Raw genomic sequence first — 18,816 nt, 5'->3', positions numbered from 1 at the left:
TTGATAACCACACACACAAAAAAAGAAACAATTTGAAAAATGATAACAACAAAAGAATGGAGTCTCTCCACCTTCATCTTGGACCTATCTGATCTCTGTCAGTGTCTGAGGAAAAAAATGCAGAAAAAACTACACTCATCTGAGCTCAACCCTTAAAACACCAAGCAGCTTCACTTCATTCTGTTATGACTCAGCTAACATCCCATAAGGACGTCCATGCTGACCTTGAAAAGGGCACAAGGAAAGGTCCTAGAAGAAAGGAAAGACTTTCTTGTCTCTAGCACAAGGGCCAAGACATATGCATGAGGCCTGCTTGCACCTTCCAGCCAGCTGCCTGCTGTAGCATCCACGAGTGAGTCCTGACATCCCAGGATGGCCAGGCAGTGGTACCATGCTCCATCCGGATAACTTCCCATCCTCATCCCTGTGACACTAGCAGAGTTACATGAATGCTACTATTACTTTGGGATTTGAAATGCAGAAGATCATCTCAATGTATAAATTCAGTGCAACATGTATTGTTTGTGAGACAGCTTGAGGTGCCTGGGCCATCTGGGCAGCTGTGTTTCCCTTCTCCCCCTTGTAGACCATTGCCAAGGCCAAGGAGATGCTCAAGGGAGAAAAAAATATGTTTTCCAAGTTGCTTCCACCCAGATTTTTCAAAAGGTTCAAGCCAAAGTTTCCATTAGCTTCTGTCAGAGAATCCATGATGCTAAATCTGAAAGAATTGATTTTAAGACTGAAACGCATAAATATGTTCACATGCCTCTTAAATATTCACTCTATATATAGTTATGGTTGATCATTTCATTCAGTGAGTAAATAAGTACATACAAAAAACCTAAATATTTTGGTGGAGCCCTCAAGTTTATATTGCATGATTTTAATATTAAAATGGAAAAACTGACTAGTAATGTATTTAATATAATCCCATTTTTTTCAAAAGGAACAGAATGGGCACTTATCTGACTATGTGTTTGTAAGCATAGAGTATGTGTGGAAGAATACACACCTGGCTGCTATCTTATTAGGGGTAGAAATAGAAATTAATTTATTTAACTTTACTTACATCATGTATTGCTTGGTTTTTTGTAAGGGATTGTACATTATTATTTGAAAATACTTCGGTATAATAAACTAAATCACAAAGTTAAAAAAAAAAGTTGTACAACTAGATTTGGCAGTATTTCCAAGTTTATTCCTTAATCTATGGTACGTAATTCTTTTCTTTAGAGAATACCTAACAGTAGGAGGCACAACCAAGTGCCACTACAATAGATGAGCCATTCAACCTCGAAGGCTTAATACATATAACAAAAATGTCTGATTTGCCTTGACCATATCACATTTCAATGTAGAGTAAGTTGCCCTATTCCATCACAAAGCTGTGCCACCGTGCCACGTGGCACTGAAGGCAGGGGAAGGGAGAATGTAGAAGACACACTGCTTTTCAATCTGCCACAGATGGAAATGTCACTTTCACTCACATTTCAGTGACCATGATTAGTCCACAAGACCTCTATCAACTCCAGAAGAGACAGAGGGATGTAGTACTTTATGAAAATGAAGCAGCATGCAATTACATAGTATCACCACTGCTATTTGCAGCTGCTACATTTGACACATGTAGTAACTGCTGCCAGTATTTAATCCAGCCCTTCCAGAACACAGATAGATCTAAGTTCCTCTTTTGAACTGAATTTCCTTCTACAACATTAACTAATCAAATAATAAGCAAGTAGCTATTATATATGTAGACATTGTGATGAAGGAAATAAAGATGAGTAAGGTACAGCCTGTCAAAAAATGATCAATCAAGAGCAACTGAACTATTTGCAAATATTTATGAAGCTAAAGTTAATATTGCAAGGTTGGTTTTTACAAAGAAAATACGGTTTTCACTAAGCAGTGGGACTCTCAGAAATATTTATCTTCTTAACACTTTTCTCTATGGTGACTCTGAACTACATTTAGAATTGGACAAAAATATAATTAAAGAAGTAGGCTATTACTTTTAATGCTTAGCCCTTCATAAAAGCGACAAATTATATTAAGAACAGAAGTATTACACACCTCTTTGAAAAATATAAAGTAGAATATTGCCATTTAACAAGTCTATGTCAAAGTTCTCTGCTAAAATCTACTAAAGCTTTCTCTGCAGCTCAGGATGCAGCAAGACATCACAGTCTTAGGGAGATGACTTATCTCTATATTTGTTATACTTGGCAATTTGAACTCATAGCTTTATGCTTACACCAAATAATACAGTTACCCATGCTTCTTTTTTTTAAAAAATAACTAAATGATATTCTTGTCAAGCAGCTTTCAGACTATGGTTTTAGGCACTACATAAATACACAAATCGGCAGCTTGTACAATGAAGAGAGAGTACGAGGTATTATGGAGAGGTCCATTTATTCACAATCCGTAAATCAGCTCATAAGGGTAGAAGTTACGTTTAACAGGATGCTGTCAGCTCTATTTCTGCCTCGGGCAGTGAACTCAGGATAAAATGCAGAACTGTGAAATTGTTTAAATCACTAATCTCACTGCTTTTATTTATAGAGCTATGTAGGGCGATACATGCTGTTTCATATAACAAACTCAGGTCAGACAGAAAAAAATGCATCTCCAAGAATGAGATATTATATGCACATTCAAAACTATATTACTGCTACAGGGAAAGACTAACTAATATATTATGATGATAGTAAAGCTTTATTAACCTATTAATATTAACCTGGAGATTGATGTCCAATTTCTGTGTTTTGGTTGCCCAAAGCTACTATAAATGGGTCAAAAACAAAGCATGCCTGTGGATAAAAGAAGTCAAGCACTATATGCATTAAATCCCTCAAAAAACATCTACTTTGAAAAGTAATTTTGTTTAGTGGCTAAACAGTGTTTTTCCTTCTAAAATATAATCTAAAACATAAAATAGGAAAGAAAGAGAAGGAAAATATGCAGAATTCTATCTCTTGTTGGTAAAGAATACATAAATCTGGTACAATTTTAAAAGTAACATACATTTTTTAAGAGTTAAAGACAGCTGGATAACATACATCTATTCACATTAATTGTACTCATTTGATGTTCAGCTTATAACTATTTTCATGTTTCATTTGCTAAGAACTTGAGACATGTTCTTACCAACTGAAGTTTTTTGGATTCATCACATCTTTTTAATGGAACTTGGTGTAATCCAGACATCACAATGGATTCTTTCCTTCTTAACTTACTGCATTAAAGGATAGGAGTTCTATGAAAACTTTTGAGCTATCTCTTTAAGTTCTCAAAATACCAATCAATAAATAAAAAGTAATGGTAGGTAACATTTAAAGAACATATAGGTGCTAAGCATCAGCATTTGTGTTTTTACAGATACAGCATTTAGCTTTCACAATCAACCTACAAAGCAGGTATCATTATTCCCATGTTGTAGATGAGAAAACTGATAACATGAGCAAAGATTAATCTAGGATTCTAACAAGGGCTCCTGAAATTCTGATCCCGTGAGTGCAATTATAAAGCATGGCCTCCTACCTTCTGGCATCATATGTTTCCCTCTACCATACTGAGAAGACGGCACCAGTGGACATTCCCTGCACTTGTCCCACTCATTCATCATTTTCAACAACTGATGAGTTATTTTGAACAGCTAATTCATCAGTCTTCCGAGTAAATGCAAAGGGTGCTTTACCTACCGATGTATGGCCGCCATCTAGTGGTAAGCGTGTTGTAACAGCCGGTTATTCAATGATGAGGGAGTTAACCTGTGTTATTCATTCCTAAAGAGTATTTTCATAACCAAGTCTTCCTAAGGAACTTAAAAACTAGATTCAAATAGAGCTAATTTTACTATAAAGAGTATATGATAATTGCCAGTTGCATTATAATGTTATTTTGAATTAATAAAGCCTTGGGAGACTTTTTTGAAATTGAAGTTTTTAAGTGCCTTTAATTTTTATGAAACGTACATATTTTTATAAAACTTATGCTTTTTCCACATTCATTTTCTTTTTTGAGTTATGCATATGTTAGAAAATGTCAGTATTATGACAACTTAGTAATCATTATTCAGGAAAGGACTTGTGACTAACATTTTTTTAGAGTAAACAGCAATTGGAAAAGCATGCAGGCTTCCATGTACGTATGAGAACTTGGACAAGCAGACACTTGCTCCTGTTTCAAGCTGGACTGCTGTATACATTTTTACCCCTTTGCTTCTTTGTTCTCCACTTTGAATCCTTATAAACACCCCTTCTTCTTTTGACCCATTTAACTCCATGGCATCCAGCTTTACATTCAATTTGTAGGTCTGTGTTCCCAGATGTTTCAAAATCTATTTCCCTTGTCAATTTACACAAAAACAGAAGGCTTAAAAATACTGCAAACATATGTGACTTAACAGGTATAAATGCCAGAATCTACACAAGCACTTTCAGGTAACTTTCAATATTTATTAATATATCATAAAATTCCCTTAAATTTGGATTATTTATGTATTCCAGACTTTGTAAGTACAAATTTTTTCATTGCATATTACTCTTTTTATTTATTTATTTATGTTTGGAGAAAGGATAATGTTTCTTTTTATTATTATTATTGTACTGGAGGTACATAGTGACATTTATTATAGTTCTTATTATATATTATAGTCGAATTCACTCCCTCCATCATTCTCCTTTAACTCCCCTTCCCCCATTCCTGGAACAATTTCGACATGTCTCATTTTCCATTTTCATACATGAGTACATGATATTTCCACTGCATTCACCCTGCTACACCCTTTCCTTATATCCTCCCCCCTCCCACTGCTGCCAGCTCCCCTCCCTTCCTGTCCACATTTTAAAAATTTATTAATTTTGATTATTGTTGTACTGAGGATACATTGTGACATTTACAAAAGTTCTTATAATATATCATAGTTAAAACTTCTCCCCCCCCCGTTATTCTCCTTTAGTCTCTCTCCTTCTGTTCCTGGAATAGTTTCAACAGGCCTCATTTTTCCGTTCAATAACACGTATCACTCTTTTTAAACATTCAACTAAATTCCATTTCCTATACTGTCTTTAGACATTTTATATTTATAATTGTGAAATAGGATCCTAGTTATCGTGTGGAAACGATTTGTTAGGCCTTGAGTGATGTTTATGCATTAAGTTTAAAACCAATAATAAAATATCTTGCTTCTTCGACTGTTTCTAATCTATTCTGAGTTTCTACTTCATTTTGATCAGTACTGACAATGTCGAACTTCCAAAGGTATATGCATTAGTCCCTGAATATGTGGTATTAACTGCTTCCAAATTGCTAATGTTTATAGTTTTGCTTCCTTTCAATTTTCCAGAAATTTCCCAAGATATCTAGTTAGTAAATTATAGGTCCTTCTTTTCCTATTTTTTCTCTTAAAAAAATAAACTACTGCATGTACATAGAATAGATAGCTAGATGACAGATATAGATATACTTTTTACTCTTTTAATTCTATTACTTTCTATGTTTTATGATTTATCATTTTGTTTTTCTTTATTTTGTTAACCAGTGTTTTTATATATGAATTCATAATTCCCTTCTTTCTTTTTAAATAATAAAGTATTTAAGTTATGAAATTTATTCTGAACACAGCTTTGGGTACTTTTGGACAAGGATTGTGCTTCTGATTATATTTGTGAAGCAGGTACTAACAGTTTATAGATCATCTCTGCCCAATATTACTTGACATACATTTTAACCACTCAAACTATACTATACTGTATTTTAGTTACTCATTTCTTATTACTTTGCTTTTTATTGAATTTGGATTAAAAATTTGACTTAATTAACTTCTACTCTGAAAAAATCATTTATGCCATATTTTTTTTTTCATTTTTCTTTTATTATTCATATGTGCATACAAGGCTTGGTTCATTTCTCCCCCCTGCCCCCACCCCCTCCCTTACCACCCACTCCGCCCCCTCCCGCTCCCCCCCTCAATACCCAGCAGAAACTATTTTGCCCTTATCTCTATATGCCATATTTTGGATACAGGATAGATGCCTTTTCAAAACTCAAGCCATAAGTGATCTCAAGGTATTTGTTATGATGTATAGAGCTCAATCTACTATATTACGAAGTATATTTACTGTTTTGATTCCTCTAATTCCCGAGTAATTTTGCTTCACAGAAAATCCCTTCCAAGATACTCTCGCATCTTTGACTCTGATGATTATTATGTTTGTCCTCATTGTCCTGCTTTGATAAGATCCTTCCTTTTATATATTTCAAGCCATGTTATCTGAGTCTTCTAGTGACAGTTACACTCTTGATTTATTTTTTACCTGTTAGCCCTCGTTTGCCTGACATTAACATTGCTACGCCTGCTGTATTTGTTGTCTATGCATTTGAGACGTCTGCTATCACAGGGAAGCAGGACAGTAAAGATTGATTTGAACAAAAAAGAAGACTGATTTGGCCAGTTAAGGTGTACTACAGTCATATCAAGTAATATCAAATAGGATTGACCCCAAATAAAATTTGACTTATACCACTTTGGCAGAAGAAACATTGCCTCAAATGTACTGGAATGTATCCAGCTATCAGTTACAGAGATCACTCAAAAAGCAGCAATACAAATTAAAGATAAAGAAAATATATGAATTTATTTTTCTTATGGGAAGAGCAAAGGAGGTAAGCAAATGTTATTATATACAATCTCCATCCTGACCCTTTTCTAAGGGTGAAAAATGTCCCTGATCCCATAATTGAGCTCTGAAGATGACTATCTTTGTATTCATTAACTAAAGCCTCAATTCAGATTAAATAAACATATATAAATACAATGTATTTAATGTATGATTTTAAATAATAGATGAAGTTGGAAATATTATCATCGACAATGGACTATTTTTAATGGACTAAATTACATATACAAAGTGAAAATCAAATGTCACAAATTAAAATTTCAGAAAGCACAAATTTCAACAACTTATAAAACATCAACATTATTTACATACATCTTATATGTACATAGCCATCAGTGCTGATTTGCATACATCAAGCATTATAAATTGTTTGAGGTCTGAAATATAAACTCTCAGAATTTATCTCCAGCTCAAATAAATCAAAGAGAGCTTTTTGTTACTTCTAGTTGTCATTTCTTCTTCTTCATTAGTTCTACAAATAAAACATTTGTTGTTCAATCTCTCTCTTAAAATGGTTATAGTTAAGTGTATTTTTTCCCATTACTTTTATATTTTTTGTATTGCAAAAAAAATAGTGTAACATTTTACAACTCTGCCATTACAAAGCACTGAATGAAAATTCATATTATGAGTGAATAATGATGTATCTCACCTCATTTTAATTCAGTAATTGAGTAGGGAAACAAGAAGATCTATTAAAAGGACCATTGCTGGTCAAGTACTAATGAGAAAAATCTCTGAGTCACTGGTTGTCATGGTAATGGGGCTTTATCAAAATCTGATTAGTATGCCCAGTAGCTACAGAAATGATAGGCTACACTTCTAATTGTGTTGGCGGTGCTTAGAAGATGGGCTTTATGTTTCTAAGAGATAAGAGAATGGCACAGCTCTGTTTATCGGATACGTAATATACTACATGTTCATAAATTAAGTTCAAACATATAGTAGTAAGGAAAAATTAAACTTTGAGAAGGTTTTCAAAAAATAAAATTAAAACAGACCTAGTTCAGTCTTGACACTAACTTACAAATTTCTAAATAAGGTTATTTCTTTCACTTTAATTTTATTGACATTCACACCAAAGATAAAACAACAATGGCTCAAGAAAAAGGAATTTAGTAAAAACATGAAAATGAAGCCTCCTAAGAACAAAACTTCCAAATGGAATCGTTTAGAAGCCATACCAAGATTGACAGGTCCCAAAAGTGATTAAGCCAGAGAGATCCCAGAGTATTGAAAAATGTGATGAGTAACAATGAGCAACAGAAACCAATCAGGATCAGTGGTAGCAGCTGACCACGACCATCTGGGTGGAGCTTCCCCTCCACCAGCAGCAGGGTATCTGTGTGTTTAACAACGCCATTCCTTATGAGCCCTCAGTCTTTTTGATACAAAAAATTCAGTGAATTCTGAAAGTTACAGAGTTCAGTGTATTCAGAACTTTGTTCTCTTTAATATCTTGAGTGTCATTGAATTTTTAAAGAAATTGATCCCTGCCTTCTGATCCTTTTTAGTAGATAACTTAATTCTAAAAGGAAAACCTGCAAGATTAAGAGAGACAAAGTAAACACCGGCATGCATTATTGACTAGAAATCTATGTGCCTTCCCAGAGTTTGTAAGCATAAGGAGTATTAATAATGCTTGTTTTGAGAAGCTTATTACTCTTGTCAAATGTATCAGCATGTGAACTAAGTTTTACATGTACTAAATATCAACAGCAATCAATCTAAAGTCAATAAAATGAAAGTCAAAGGCACATTTATCTACAGAATTCTAAATTCTGTAGAGTGTGTGCAGTTGCAGAGAAAAAACAGCATCCTCAAAGTTAGCTGAGCGAATAAACAGCGTACATAAGCACACTCCCTAAAAAGGGGAGTGGTGGGGGTTGGGTGGACAGACAACTGACCTGGGATCAAAGCAGCAGTCTGAAAGCCAGTCAGTGTGACCAGATCCTGTGAGAAGCATGTTGCCTTTTGGGAGGCCCACCACCTTCCAGAGGCGATCCTCACTGCAGGAGACTAGGATGTCTTTGTAGGGGTGCGTGACAACACTGAACAGGGAGAGAGAAGGAGTGTTACAGGGGGACAAGAACAAATGGCTTCAGAACATGAATAGATGGAATGGCAGTGAATATCCCATGTCAGCAAGGCATGATGGTTTATCCCATTCTGGCCCAGAAGTCAGAACAGCAGGCTCTACCGCCTAGCTGTAGCTCTAAGAGTAATAGCTTCTTGATCTCCATCAATCTACTCAACTTCATTAGATCTCAGATTCCTCAACTGAAGAAAAGAACTAGTAGGTATAACAGGGTTGTGCATGTCTAATATTGGCTTTAAAACAACAATTCTGTTTTTTTTCTTTTTAGGGAAGAAAAGTTATGCCAATGATATTTTTGTGTTATGATATTTGGACCAGTGGTCATGCTTACTTCAGAAAATCAAAATTCTTTTCAGATTACAGTCTGTCTTAAATCAGGCATTATCCAGGAAAAGATTGTGAATCATCACCACATTATCATAGTTCTATAATAAACACTATAAATGAAACATTAACTCCATGCCCCACTACACGAACTGATGGAGCTCAAATTCTGTGAACATTCTAGTTAAAGTGGCTTCAGTCAATGAACAGTACACAAATTACAGTAATGAATTCAAGATGCAAAAGGCAATTCCCACTCTAGAAAGTCATAGAGGAAAATGAGAAGTATTTAAAATTAATGGTTAATATATTAAGCACTATTATTTGAACCAGGCTCCGATTATTGCAGCTATTTAAATATTGAAACTAAACTATTCTAAAAATCAAGATCCTACAAGGTTAATGCCTGAGATTTTTATCTTTGACAATACTTTAATCTTATTTATATAGAGACTCATCTATGTCTTACAATGTAATGGGAACAAACCAGTCCAATGTTAAACATTTATCAAAATATCAGCATAAATATTAACAACAATTGTTCAGTTTCAGCTTGGTCATCTTATCTCAAACATATAATTTATTTGATTGCCTGGATAGTACAATGAAACAATGACTTTAAAAACAGTAATCACACACCCTTTCCTCCCATAATCCATTCTATGACTGATCTTGTTATTTTCTCAATATGGAATTTAAGAAATCAGTTTCCCAAAGAAATCATGGCTCTGGTTCATACCTCTATAATTTCACAGCTTACATGAGAGAAATTTTTTTGAATCTATCCCACCAATACCATTAGGTCCCCAAATTATGAGGTGAAGCTTCATTTCTTTGGACTGTTTAATAAGCTTTGGAAATCGGGTGGTGTCAGAGTTCAGTTAACAGTCCTTAGCCACCAAATGCAAGACCCTTTGCAAAACATTGTTTCATTTTTTACAGTATTTTACTGCTCAAACTAAATATAGTGAAAGGAAAATTATTCATTTTGCGATTCATCATAATGTTGGTCTGTGACTTTCAGAAGGCCAATTCAAGAAAAAAATTGATGATAGCCCAAACTGGGTAGAGGATACATTCATGGAGCTTAATTAGAAGAAAAAAATCATGAGAGGTAAAAATGTCATATTGAAATCAATTCTATATTCAAATACACACAAGACAGCAAACCAAATCTTTAAAGCTACTAAGACTGATGTATGTTGGCTCACAGCTTTCCTGGCAGACACATGCACACTTGACTAGATGATAAATTACCCTCTTTAAGTGAAGATAGCTAAAATCATTGATGTCTTTACGAACTTTGAAAGATAAGTTTCCAAAATGACTTCTATAAGGGATGCTATTCGTAGAAAGTATGAAAAAAGATATAAACAAATTCATTGTGGCCAGTTTGGGAAGTGTTTTTCTCTTTCATTATGCCTTCCACTTTGAGAGTTCCTGTGTACCATGACAACTTCTTCTATTCCACGTATGTGTATTTACATATATAAATTGCACTTGTGTGTGTGTGTGTGTGTGTGTGTATGTGTTTATATACACATAGCAGTCCCCTTTTCTCTGCAATGGATGCATTACAAAACTCCAGAAGGATACATAAAACCACGATAGTACCAAACTCTATATACACATTTTTTCTTATACATACTTACCTATGATCAAGTTAAATTCAGAAATTATGCATAGTAAGATATTAACAGAAATAGCCAATGATAAAATAGAATAATTATAGCACAGTTTTGCTTCATGTTTACTGCCTTTTCTGTCTTAATCAAACACTTACCATGTACTTTGGCCATAAGTTTTGAATCTTGAGGTATGATAACAAAACTGGCAAAAATTTCTTTTTCCTTCTTCACAATTTCCTGGATAGAAGATTTGTTCTTACCCTAGATTTTAGCAAGTTTTTAGCATTTTTTTCTTTCCTTGTTAAGTGAAGAACTTTCACCTTTCCAGTCAAAGGAAGCATTTAATGGCTTGTCTATGGCCTGACTGACTTGCCAGCATCACTGCTCTTGCACTTCAAGGACATTATTAAGTAAAATAAAGGTTTCTTGAGCATAAGCACTGTGATGGTGTGACAGTTGATCTAGTCACCAAAGCAACTACTAAGTGATTCAACAGGTAGTATATACAGAGTGGATATGCTAGACAAAGGATTTATTCACATCCCAGGTAAAAGGAAACAGAACAGCAAGAGATTGCATTACACTACTCAGAATGGCAGGCAATTTAAAAGTTATGAATTATTTCTGGAATTTTTCAATGAACCATAGTTGACCATGGATAACTAAAACTATTATGGAAAGGAAAACACGAGTAAGAGAATCTACTCTCTATAGACACACACACACACACACACCTCTAGAAATGATTTGCTGATATTTCTACACATATTTCATTCTGGTACTGATAATTTATTTTTCAAATAATTTTTTAGCTCATCTATGAAATGGTATTTAAGTAAATAGAAATATTTTCAGCATACATAAGAGGGAATTTATTTCCTTTTATAATAATCAATGAATACCTACTTTGAATTATTCACCGAATAAATGCATGAGCAAATTTTTAGTCATAATTATTAAGACTCCCCATAAAGAATTGCAGACCACAGTTCAGATAACTTGTGGGGTATGATCAACAAGAGGAACACATGCTAAGAGCCATGGATCAGAAATATTTCCCCACCTACAGAAATCCACCATTATCACCAACTCCATAAAGAAACCCTGATGTCTGAAGCCATCATCATTATTGTAATCATTAGTATCCATTAATGATATCTAAAATTGTTTAAAAACTTAGTGCACTCCACACCTTATACTAAATGCTCAATTCTCATTAATGAAATGAAAGCTCATGAGAGCAGAGACTTATGTTTGCTTTGTTTGTTGCATGCTCAATCCCAATGGTGATTGGCACATAAGTTGTTATTCAATAAACATTTGTCAAATATATGACTGAATGATATACTAGCACTATTGTATTGTTATTTTATGACTAAATAAAATATCTTGGATCCAGATATTATGTAAATTGCTTAAGCTCACATTTGGTAATGAATGGAGACTGAGAGGTCTGGCTTTGAGACTCATGATTTTAGTTACTACTACTTAGTAGTATAGTATGAATCTTTCATAGTTTGTTAATTATATGTACAAATATCAGTAATTCTGACTGTAGCATTTTCACATAACAATTATCATAAACACATAAGTCATTTAGTCATTGTTAAAGCAGTTAAAGAAAGTGTCAAGAAATTGTCAGTGTGCATAACAGATCTGGGCACCACAACACCTAGTAGAATTACTTGTTGCAGTTAAGAAACTTTGATGCTGTAGGAGAAACCAAGTGAGCAACACCCTTCCTACCATCTATTGACATAGGCTACTGGGAACATGGACTACAAGTTGCATTTACGACCTTCATTTTCTTATTCTAATGTTCTGAGCTTTGAATTGTACATGAGGTAGTAAAAGCACATTGCATTTTAGTCAACTATTTTCCATAAAAGTCTCTAGAGAATAAATGTGGTAGAATCCTTAAAAATCTCCTGTATACTCAGCCCTCAACTTTCACTATCCTGCTTATTTCTGAGTCAGTCTTGTAAAGAAACTGAAGAATAGGAGTGACAACTAACACTTTATAGGCATCAATTCCTGGTTATAATATTACTCTAAGTTAAGTGGCTCATGCCTGCAATCCTAGCTACTCAGGAAGCAGAGATCAGGAAGATCATGGTTTGAAGCCAGGCTGGGAAAATAGTTCAAGAGACCCTATCTCAAAGAAAGCATCACAAAAGGGCTGGTAGAGTGGCTCAAGGTATAGGCCCTAAGTTCAAGCCTCAGTATCACCTAAAAAAAATATTCCTATGAGGTAAGTCTACTACTATCCTCATTTTCACAGATGGAGGTACTGAAGCACATAGAAGTTAGGAAATCTGCTTAAGGTCACAAAACCAGGAAGTTGCAGAGCCAGGATGCGTGAAGATGAGCAAGCACAGTCTCCAGAGTCCATACTTCTCAGCAGAGTAACTCAGAACCTCACTTGCCTTTGGTTTTGTTTTCTGGAAACAGCACTGGCTGTGTTTAGAATATTTGAGTGATGGATCAAACAGAAATGATTGAGAAAGAAGTATCTATGGTCTAAAGCAGAGGTTGTTTTCTATAAGAGACCAGATCAGAAATATTTCAGTCTATGGGTCCTGTGCTCTCTGTTGTAACTATTCAACTCTACCATGGTAGCATAGACAAAACATACTGGGAAGAGCAAGGGTATGTCCCAATAAAACCTTAGTTATAAGAACAGGTGGGTAGACCAGATTTGGCTACAGGCTATAATTGTCATATCTCTGTTTCCAAAGTATTTGCATCGCCTGGACTAAACTAGTGATTAAGAGCATGGGCTAGGCAGGCTCTCTACTGCTTGAACCATTGCACCACTACACTGGTCACACTAAGGGTTGGTCATATACAGGAGGGGTAGGGTAAAAGAAGGAAACTAAGAACTTGAATAGGATTGATACACTCTCTATACAAGAATGAATACAGAAATCTTAAACCAGCTGAAACCACCATAAGAAAGGGACTAAGGTAAAATGAAGAAAATTAGAGGAGATAAACCAATGGTGTTATAATACATATATACATGGAAATACCATGAGGCAGCTCCCTTTATCTCAAAAAAGCAAAAATGTCATGTTTTTCTTTTTTTATCTGTTCTCTTTTTTCTTCTTCAAAATATGAGAACAGGAGGGTGGAACAGGAAGGAAGGGGAGGGTTTGGTACTAGTGGGAGGGGGAGGAGGTGGGGAAAGTGGGTAGGAGAGTGAATATGGTGCAAAAAATGTGTACACATGTATGTAAATACAAAAATGATACCTGTTGAAACTATTCCAAGAATAAAGGGGGGGTGATAAAGGAAAGGGGAGACGAGGGGATAAAGGAGAGCAGTGGAATTCAAGTATGATATATTTGCTACATTATAAGAACCTTTGTAAATGTCACAATATACCCCCACCCAGCACAACAAAAAAGGGAAAAAAATTTTAAATACTTGGCATCATTATTTCTTGGTATGTATAATAATTAATGATAATTCCAATATATTGAGTCATTATAAGGCTGTTTCAATTATCTTTTGTTTCTCTTGTTTTATGCTTGCAGTGTATTGTTTTCTTATGATTGGTGATTTTGCATTCCTGGTTACCTAAATTCAAACATTTTTTCTTTAATAATACTTGGACTACATATCTGGAACAAATGTTAAAAAACAAAAAGAGCATGGGATCTGGAGTAAGATGTAAGTTTAAACTCTTACTTCAGTCTTTACTAGCTATGTGTCTTTGGATATGTTTCTTTGCCAGCTTTTGCCTCAGTCTCTCATCTGAAATGTGGGAATACTGTAGCATTGATATGATAAGACTTGTGAGAATTAATTTAGTACATGTAGAAGACTTAGAACAGTGCTAAACACATAATAAAAACTCAATGAACATCATCCCTGTGTAGATAGACAGGGTCTATAAATTCATCTTACCAAGATTTGAAAAAGTAGTAGCTTTACTTATGTTATCTCTCAGACTCAGTTCTCTCATTTATGAAAAGTTAGTAAACATAAGACTGACTCACAAGACTTTTGTGAAGAAAAAAAACCAAGTATGTTGATATATGTAAAGTGGTTAAAACAATTATCTGAATATGGTCAGTCTTCCCCAACACTATGTTCTCTGACAAAAATGCATTCACTGTAAATAATTTTACAAGTGAACAGTAGGGCATTTCGTGGTTGTTTCTTCTATAGTAAGGTTTTCAGGAATGCATTGAGGCATATGGGGAAGGCTATGCACACATTCACCCCTATCTCTTCCTTTCATTGTGTAACTGGTACAAAGCAGTCCCTGGTCATGGGGAATAGCCCCTGCTAGGTCTTGGCCATGACAAAATGAAGACAGCACAAATCCTGTACTCAAACTCCATCTACAAATAGATGTCCCTTTTATAACCACAAAATGACTTTCACTCTCAAAGATGTCTTCCAAAAGTTTTAATTAATAAGAATAATAAGCTCCTACTTAATGTCTTCCTGGCACCTGTTCTAAGTGCCACAAAGTCATTCTACTTTAAATTTTGAATATAAGCTTTCTGCTCCCTTTAACTTACTATTAATTATAATTACAAGATATGAAGACAAAAGCCTTGTCACCTCATTCCTAAGTTAATAAGCTTGTGACGAGGGTGAAAATAGTACAAGAAAACATCTTAGAGATTTGAAATAGGAAAATGTGGGTGAATGCTAATCCTGCTTCTTAATCAAGTTGTGTCCTGATGAAGTATCTGTAAAATGTTTTGTTAAACAATATACCAGGCATGTTACATAAAATATTGTGTTCTAGCAGAGACTTTTTCTCTTGTATAATAGGACACATTCTTTATAATGGGCCACGTGATACACACTTCAGAAGCCCTGCTCTCTAATTGAAATTGCTCTTTCCAAGGGTGGTGTTACACAAGGAGAGTTTGGAGAGAATACGTGTAGGAGTGTGGCGAACACTACTAATTAGCAGCAAAGTCGATAACATAAGCACCACTGTTAGACTTTTCAAAAAGGAAGAATATTAATCGAAAAAGAGATTGTCACAAGGAAGACTAATTAGGTACTCTTGTCTTCACTTTAGGTTAGTCAGCATTGTAAATGCTTCCTTCACTTCAGTTCACAGCCTGTCCTTATTGCCAAAACTGAAGATGCAGCGTGAGATGAAAGTGAATCAACATCAAAATGTGTGCCCCATGAACATTAGGTGGCCACTCATCTACTTGTCCTTAAGGACAATGCACGTTCACATATTACATATACTTTTATCTGGCTTGCCAGGAGACAAATATCAAAGAGCCCCTGAGTATTCTTCAGCTAATATTTGGATATGCATCAGGATTTACAAAGCATTCTAGGATGTTTTTTTTTTCATTATTTCAACAAATATACATTGAGAGACTATAGTGCAGTATGCAAAGATGACAGGGGTCATTCTGCAAGAGTTTACACAAGAGTAGGGGAAAAAAAACCCAAAATTACTAAATGAAATAGCTCAGGTGTAAAGAAAATATAACCAAATGATAGGACATTGATTTGAGAGGCAGAGTTCTCTTTGATGATATAGTCAGGGAAGTTCTTACTAAATACAGGATATTCTAAGTAAGATCAAAAGGACATGCAAAAAGCACCTGTAGTATGTCCTAAAGAAGTGTCAGGCATAGGTGACTGCAAGTACAAAAGTGCTAAGGATGAAAGGAGTTACTGTAGTCAAGAGATAGAAGGAAGACAGGGGTAACTCAAGAGAGAAAGCAAGAAGGACTCTGTTGAGCATGGCTGAGAGATGAGGAAGAAAGTATCAAGTCACATAAGGCCTTGGAGGCTGAGGAAAGAAACCTGAGATTTGGTCTCAGATCACTTCATGGTTTAAGTAGGTGCTAGGACTTGGATATTGCTTGAGTATGTCCCTAAGGATTTTTGTGCTGGAGGCTTGAAGACAGTGTGACCATGTAAGAGTGGTGGAATGTGTAAGAAATGGGGCCTAGTAGGAGGCACTTAGGTCACTGAGGGAGCTGTCCTTGGAAGGGATCAATGATGGTCTTGGGGACTTAGTTCTCATGAGAGTGGGTTGTCAAAAAAGGGTGAGCCTGCCAGGCTCTAGAGGCTTATGCCTGTAGTCTTAGCTACTCAGGAGGCAGAAATCAAGAAGATCACGGTTCAAGGCCAGCCTTGAAAAATGGTTCACAAGACCCTATCTCAAAAATACCCAACACAAAAAAGAGCTGGTGAGTGGATCAAGTGGAAGAGTGCCAGCATAGCAAGCATGAGACTCTGACTTCAAACCATAGTACCACGAAAAAATAAAAAATAAAAAAGGTGAACCTGTCTCCTGAATTCTTCTGGTTTTCTGTTTCATGTATTTCTTCTACTGTGCTTCCACCGCTATGATACCACCTGCCATGAGATCCTAACCAGCACTGAGCAGAAGCCAGCACCATGCTCTTGATCTACTATGCTCTGTATTACCTTATCCTAAAGTAATAAACTACATTTATTTACATACTATCCAGCCTCAGATATTTTTTTATAATAATGGAAAATGGACTTAAGTGTGAATGGGGTATGACTGATATTTTTTTAATGAACTCTTTAGCTGCTGAAGAGTTGGAGCAAGAGAAGATGGCATCGTGAGGTTTGTACAGTAGCAAGCCAAAACAGTGGTTTTAGATCTATTTAATCTACAGCTCCATGCTATTATGACAGAAATCACTTTATCATATTCATATTTTCACTGTATCTTTAGAAAAAAACATCTTGTAGTTTCCTCATCATTAAGGAATATTAAATAACTGGTGGACTTACAGTCCCAAAGTAAATGCAAGAAAAGTCATAAAATGAATGTGTTTACAAGGCAATAGAACTCTGTCAAAATAAAATACTGAGCCTCATTCATTTTCAGAAGACAGCTAAGAAAATGTAAAAAACGAAACCCTCATACTTTCCTAATATTTTAAGTTTTAAAAATTATAACATTTTAAGCTTTATTCAAAACAGACTAAACTTTATATTGTTGGGAACTAGAATGTAGTGTGTTAATTTTTACTAAATAGAGTACGTCTACAGTTTGTGCTCTAATTAATAATGCCCTAAAAGGTAGTCACAAGAGGAAGGTCTCCTTTTTCTTTCTTTCTTTTTTGTCTGATATTCTTCTAACCTTATATGTATGATAAATTTGAGGAGAGGGAGAGGGAGAGGCGTTTGCTGTCTGGCTGGTGTGCTACATAATGCTGACAAGATAGAAGTCAGGCTCAACCTGAGCAATGACTTAATAGATACTCGATGGATTGATTAAAATTCACTCATGTTATGTAACATTACAAAATTCTTCCATCTTTTCAGTTAACAGACTCTAATCTTTTTCAACATAATATATATATTTGGTCTTTTCCAACTCATATTAAGAAGCAATTTTTGGAAAACCTGTGTTTTATTCTTAAATTGGCAAAATTTTATACTCGTAAAGTAAAACTTTAGTTTAAGTCTAGATACAATCAGTTCTGTAGGAAAAGTCTTCAGGTTGGGTAAAGTCGAGGTTTAGCTAAACTTAATAAAAGTAACTATTATTGTCATTTCAATACATTAATATGTATGATTATTTGAAGTATATCAACTTGTATTTTATATGAAAAAATACAAATAAAAATGTAGAAAATTACATTTTATAGTACTCAACTCAGAAGTTATTTATGAAAAATTGACATATGTGCAAATGTGCAGTCTGATAATCTTTCCTACTGCCTCAACACCCAAGTTTCATCAAACCTCCCCCAACCCTGCTGCACAGTTAGATATTTTTGGCTTCATAGGGTTGGGACTACGGTGGCTTCCACTTTGGTGAATCCAAAAGTCAGGCCCTTCCCAATATTTTCCCAAACAAAAATTCTTAAAACCAGAGACTGGTGGTCTTCAACAAAAGTCACTTTAACATTTTGTTTCTGTTCATCACATTTTAAAAATGTGATATCCAAGAGGCCATGAATAGCCAAGGCAATACCCAGGCAAAAGAACAATGCAGGAGGTATCACAATACCTGACTTCAAACTATATTACAAAGCAATAACAATAAAAACAGCATGGTATTGGCACAAAAACAGACATGAAGACCAGTGGAACAGAA

At 35.0% G+C, this 18,816-nt stretch overlaps 1 protein-coding gene across 1 annotated transcript in view; it reads right to left on the bottom strand.

The window, feature by feature from the left end:
• Window positions 1-18,816, bottom strand: part of Spag16 (sperm associated antigen 16) — a 985,522-nt gene that overhangs the window by 471,427 nt on the left and 495,279 nt on the right. Inside the window, exon 11 of the mRNA XM_074071657.1 lies at window positions 8,591-8,734. Within this exon, the coding sequence (XP_073927758.1) occupies window positions 8,591-8,734 (144 nt within the window). The remainder of the gene's footprint in view (window positions 1-8,590; window positions 8,735-18,816) is intronic.

The sequence above is a fragment of the Castor canadensis genome, chromosome 4, assembly GCF_047511655.1.
Source record: "Castor canadensis chromosome 4, mCasCan1.hap1v2, whole genome shotgun sequence".
Taxonomy (NCBI): domain Eukaryota; kingdom Metazoa; phylum Chordata; class Mammalia; order Rodentia; family Castoridae; genus Castor; species Castor canadensis.
This window is presented reverse-complemented; position numbering and strand designations above follow the sequence as displayed.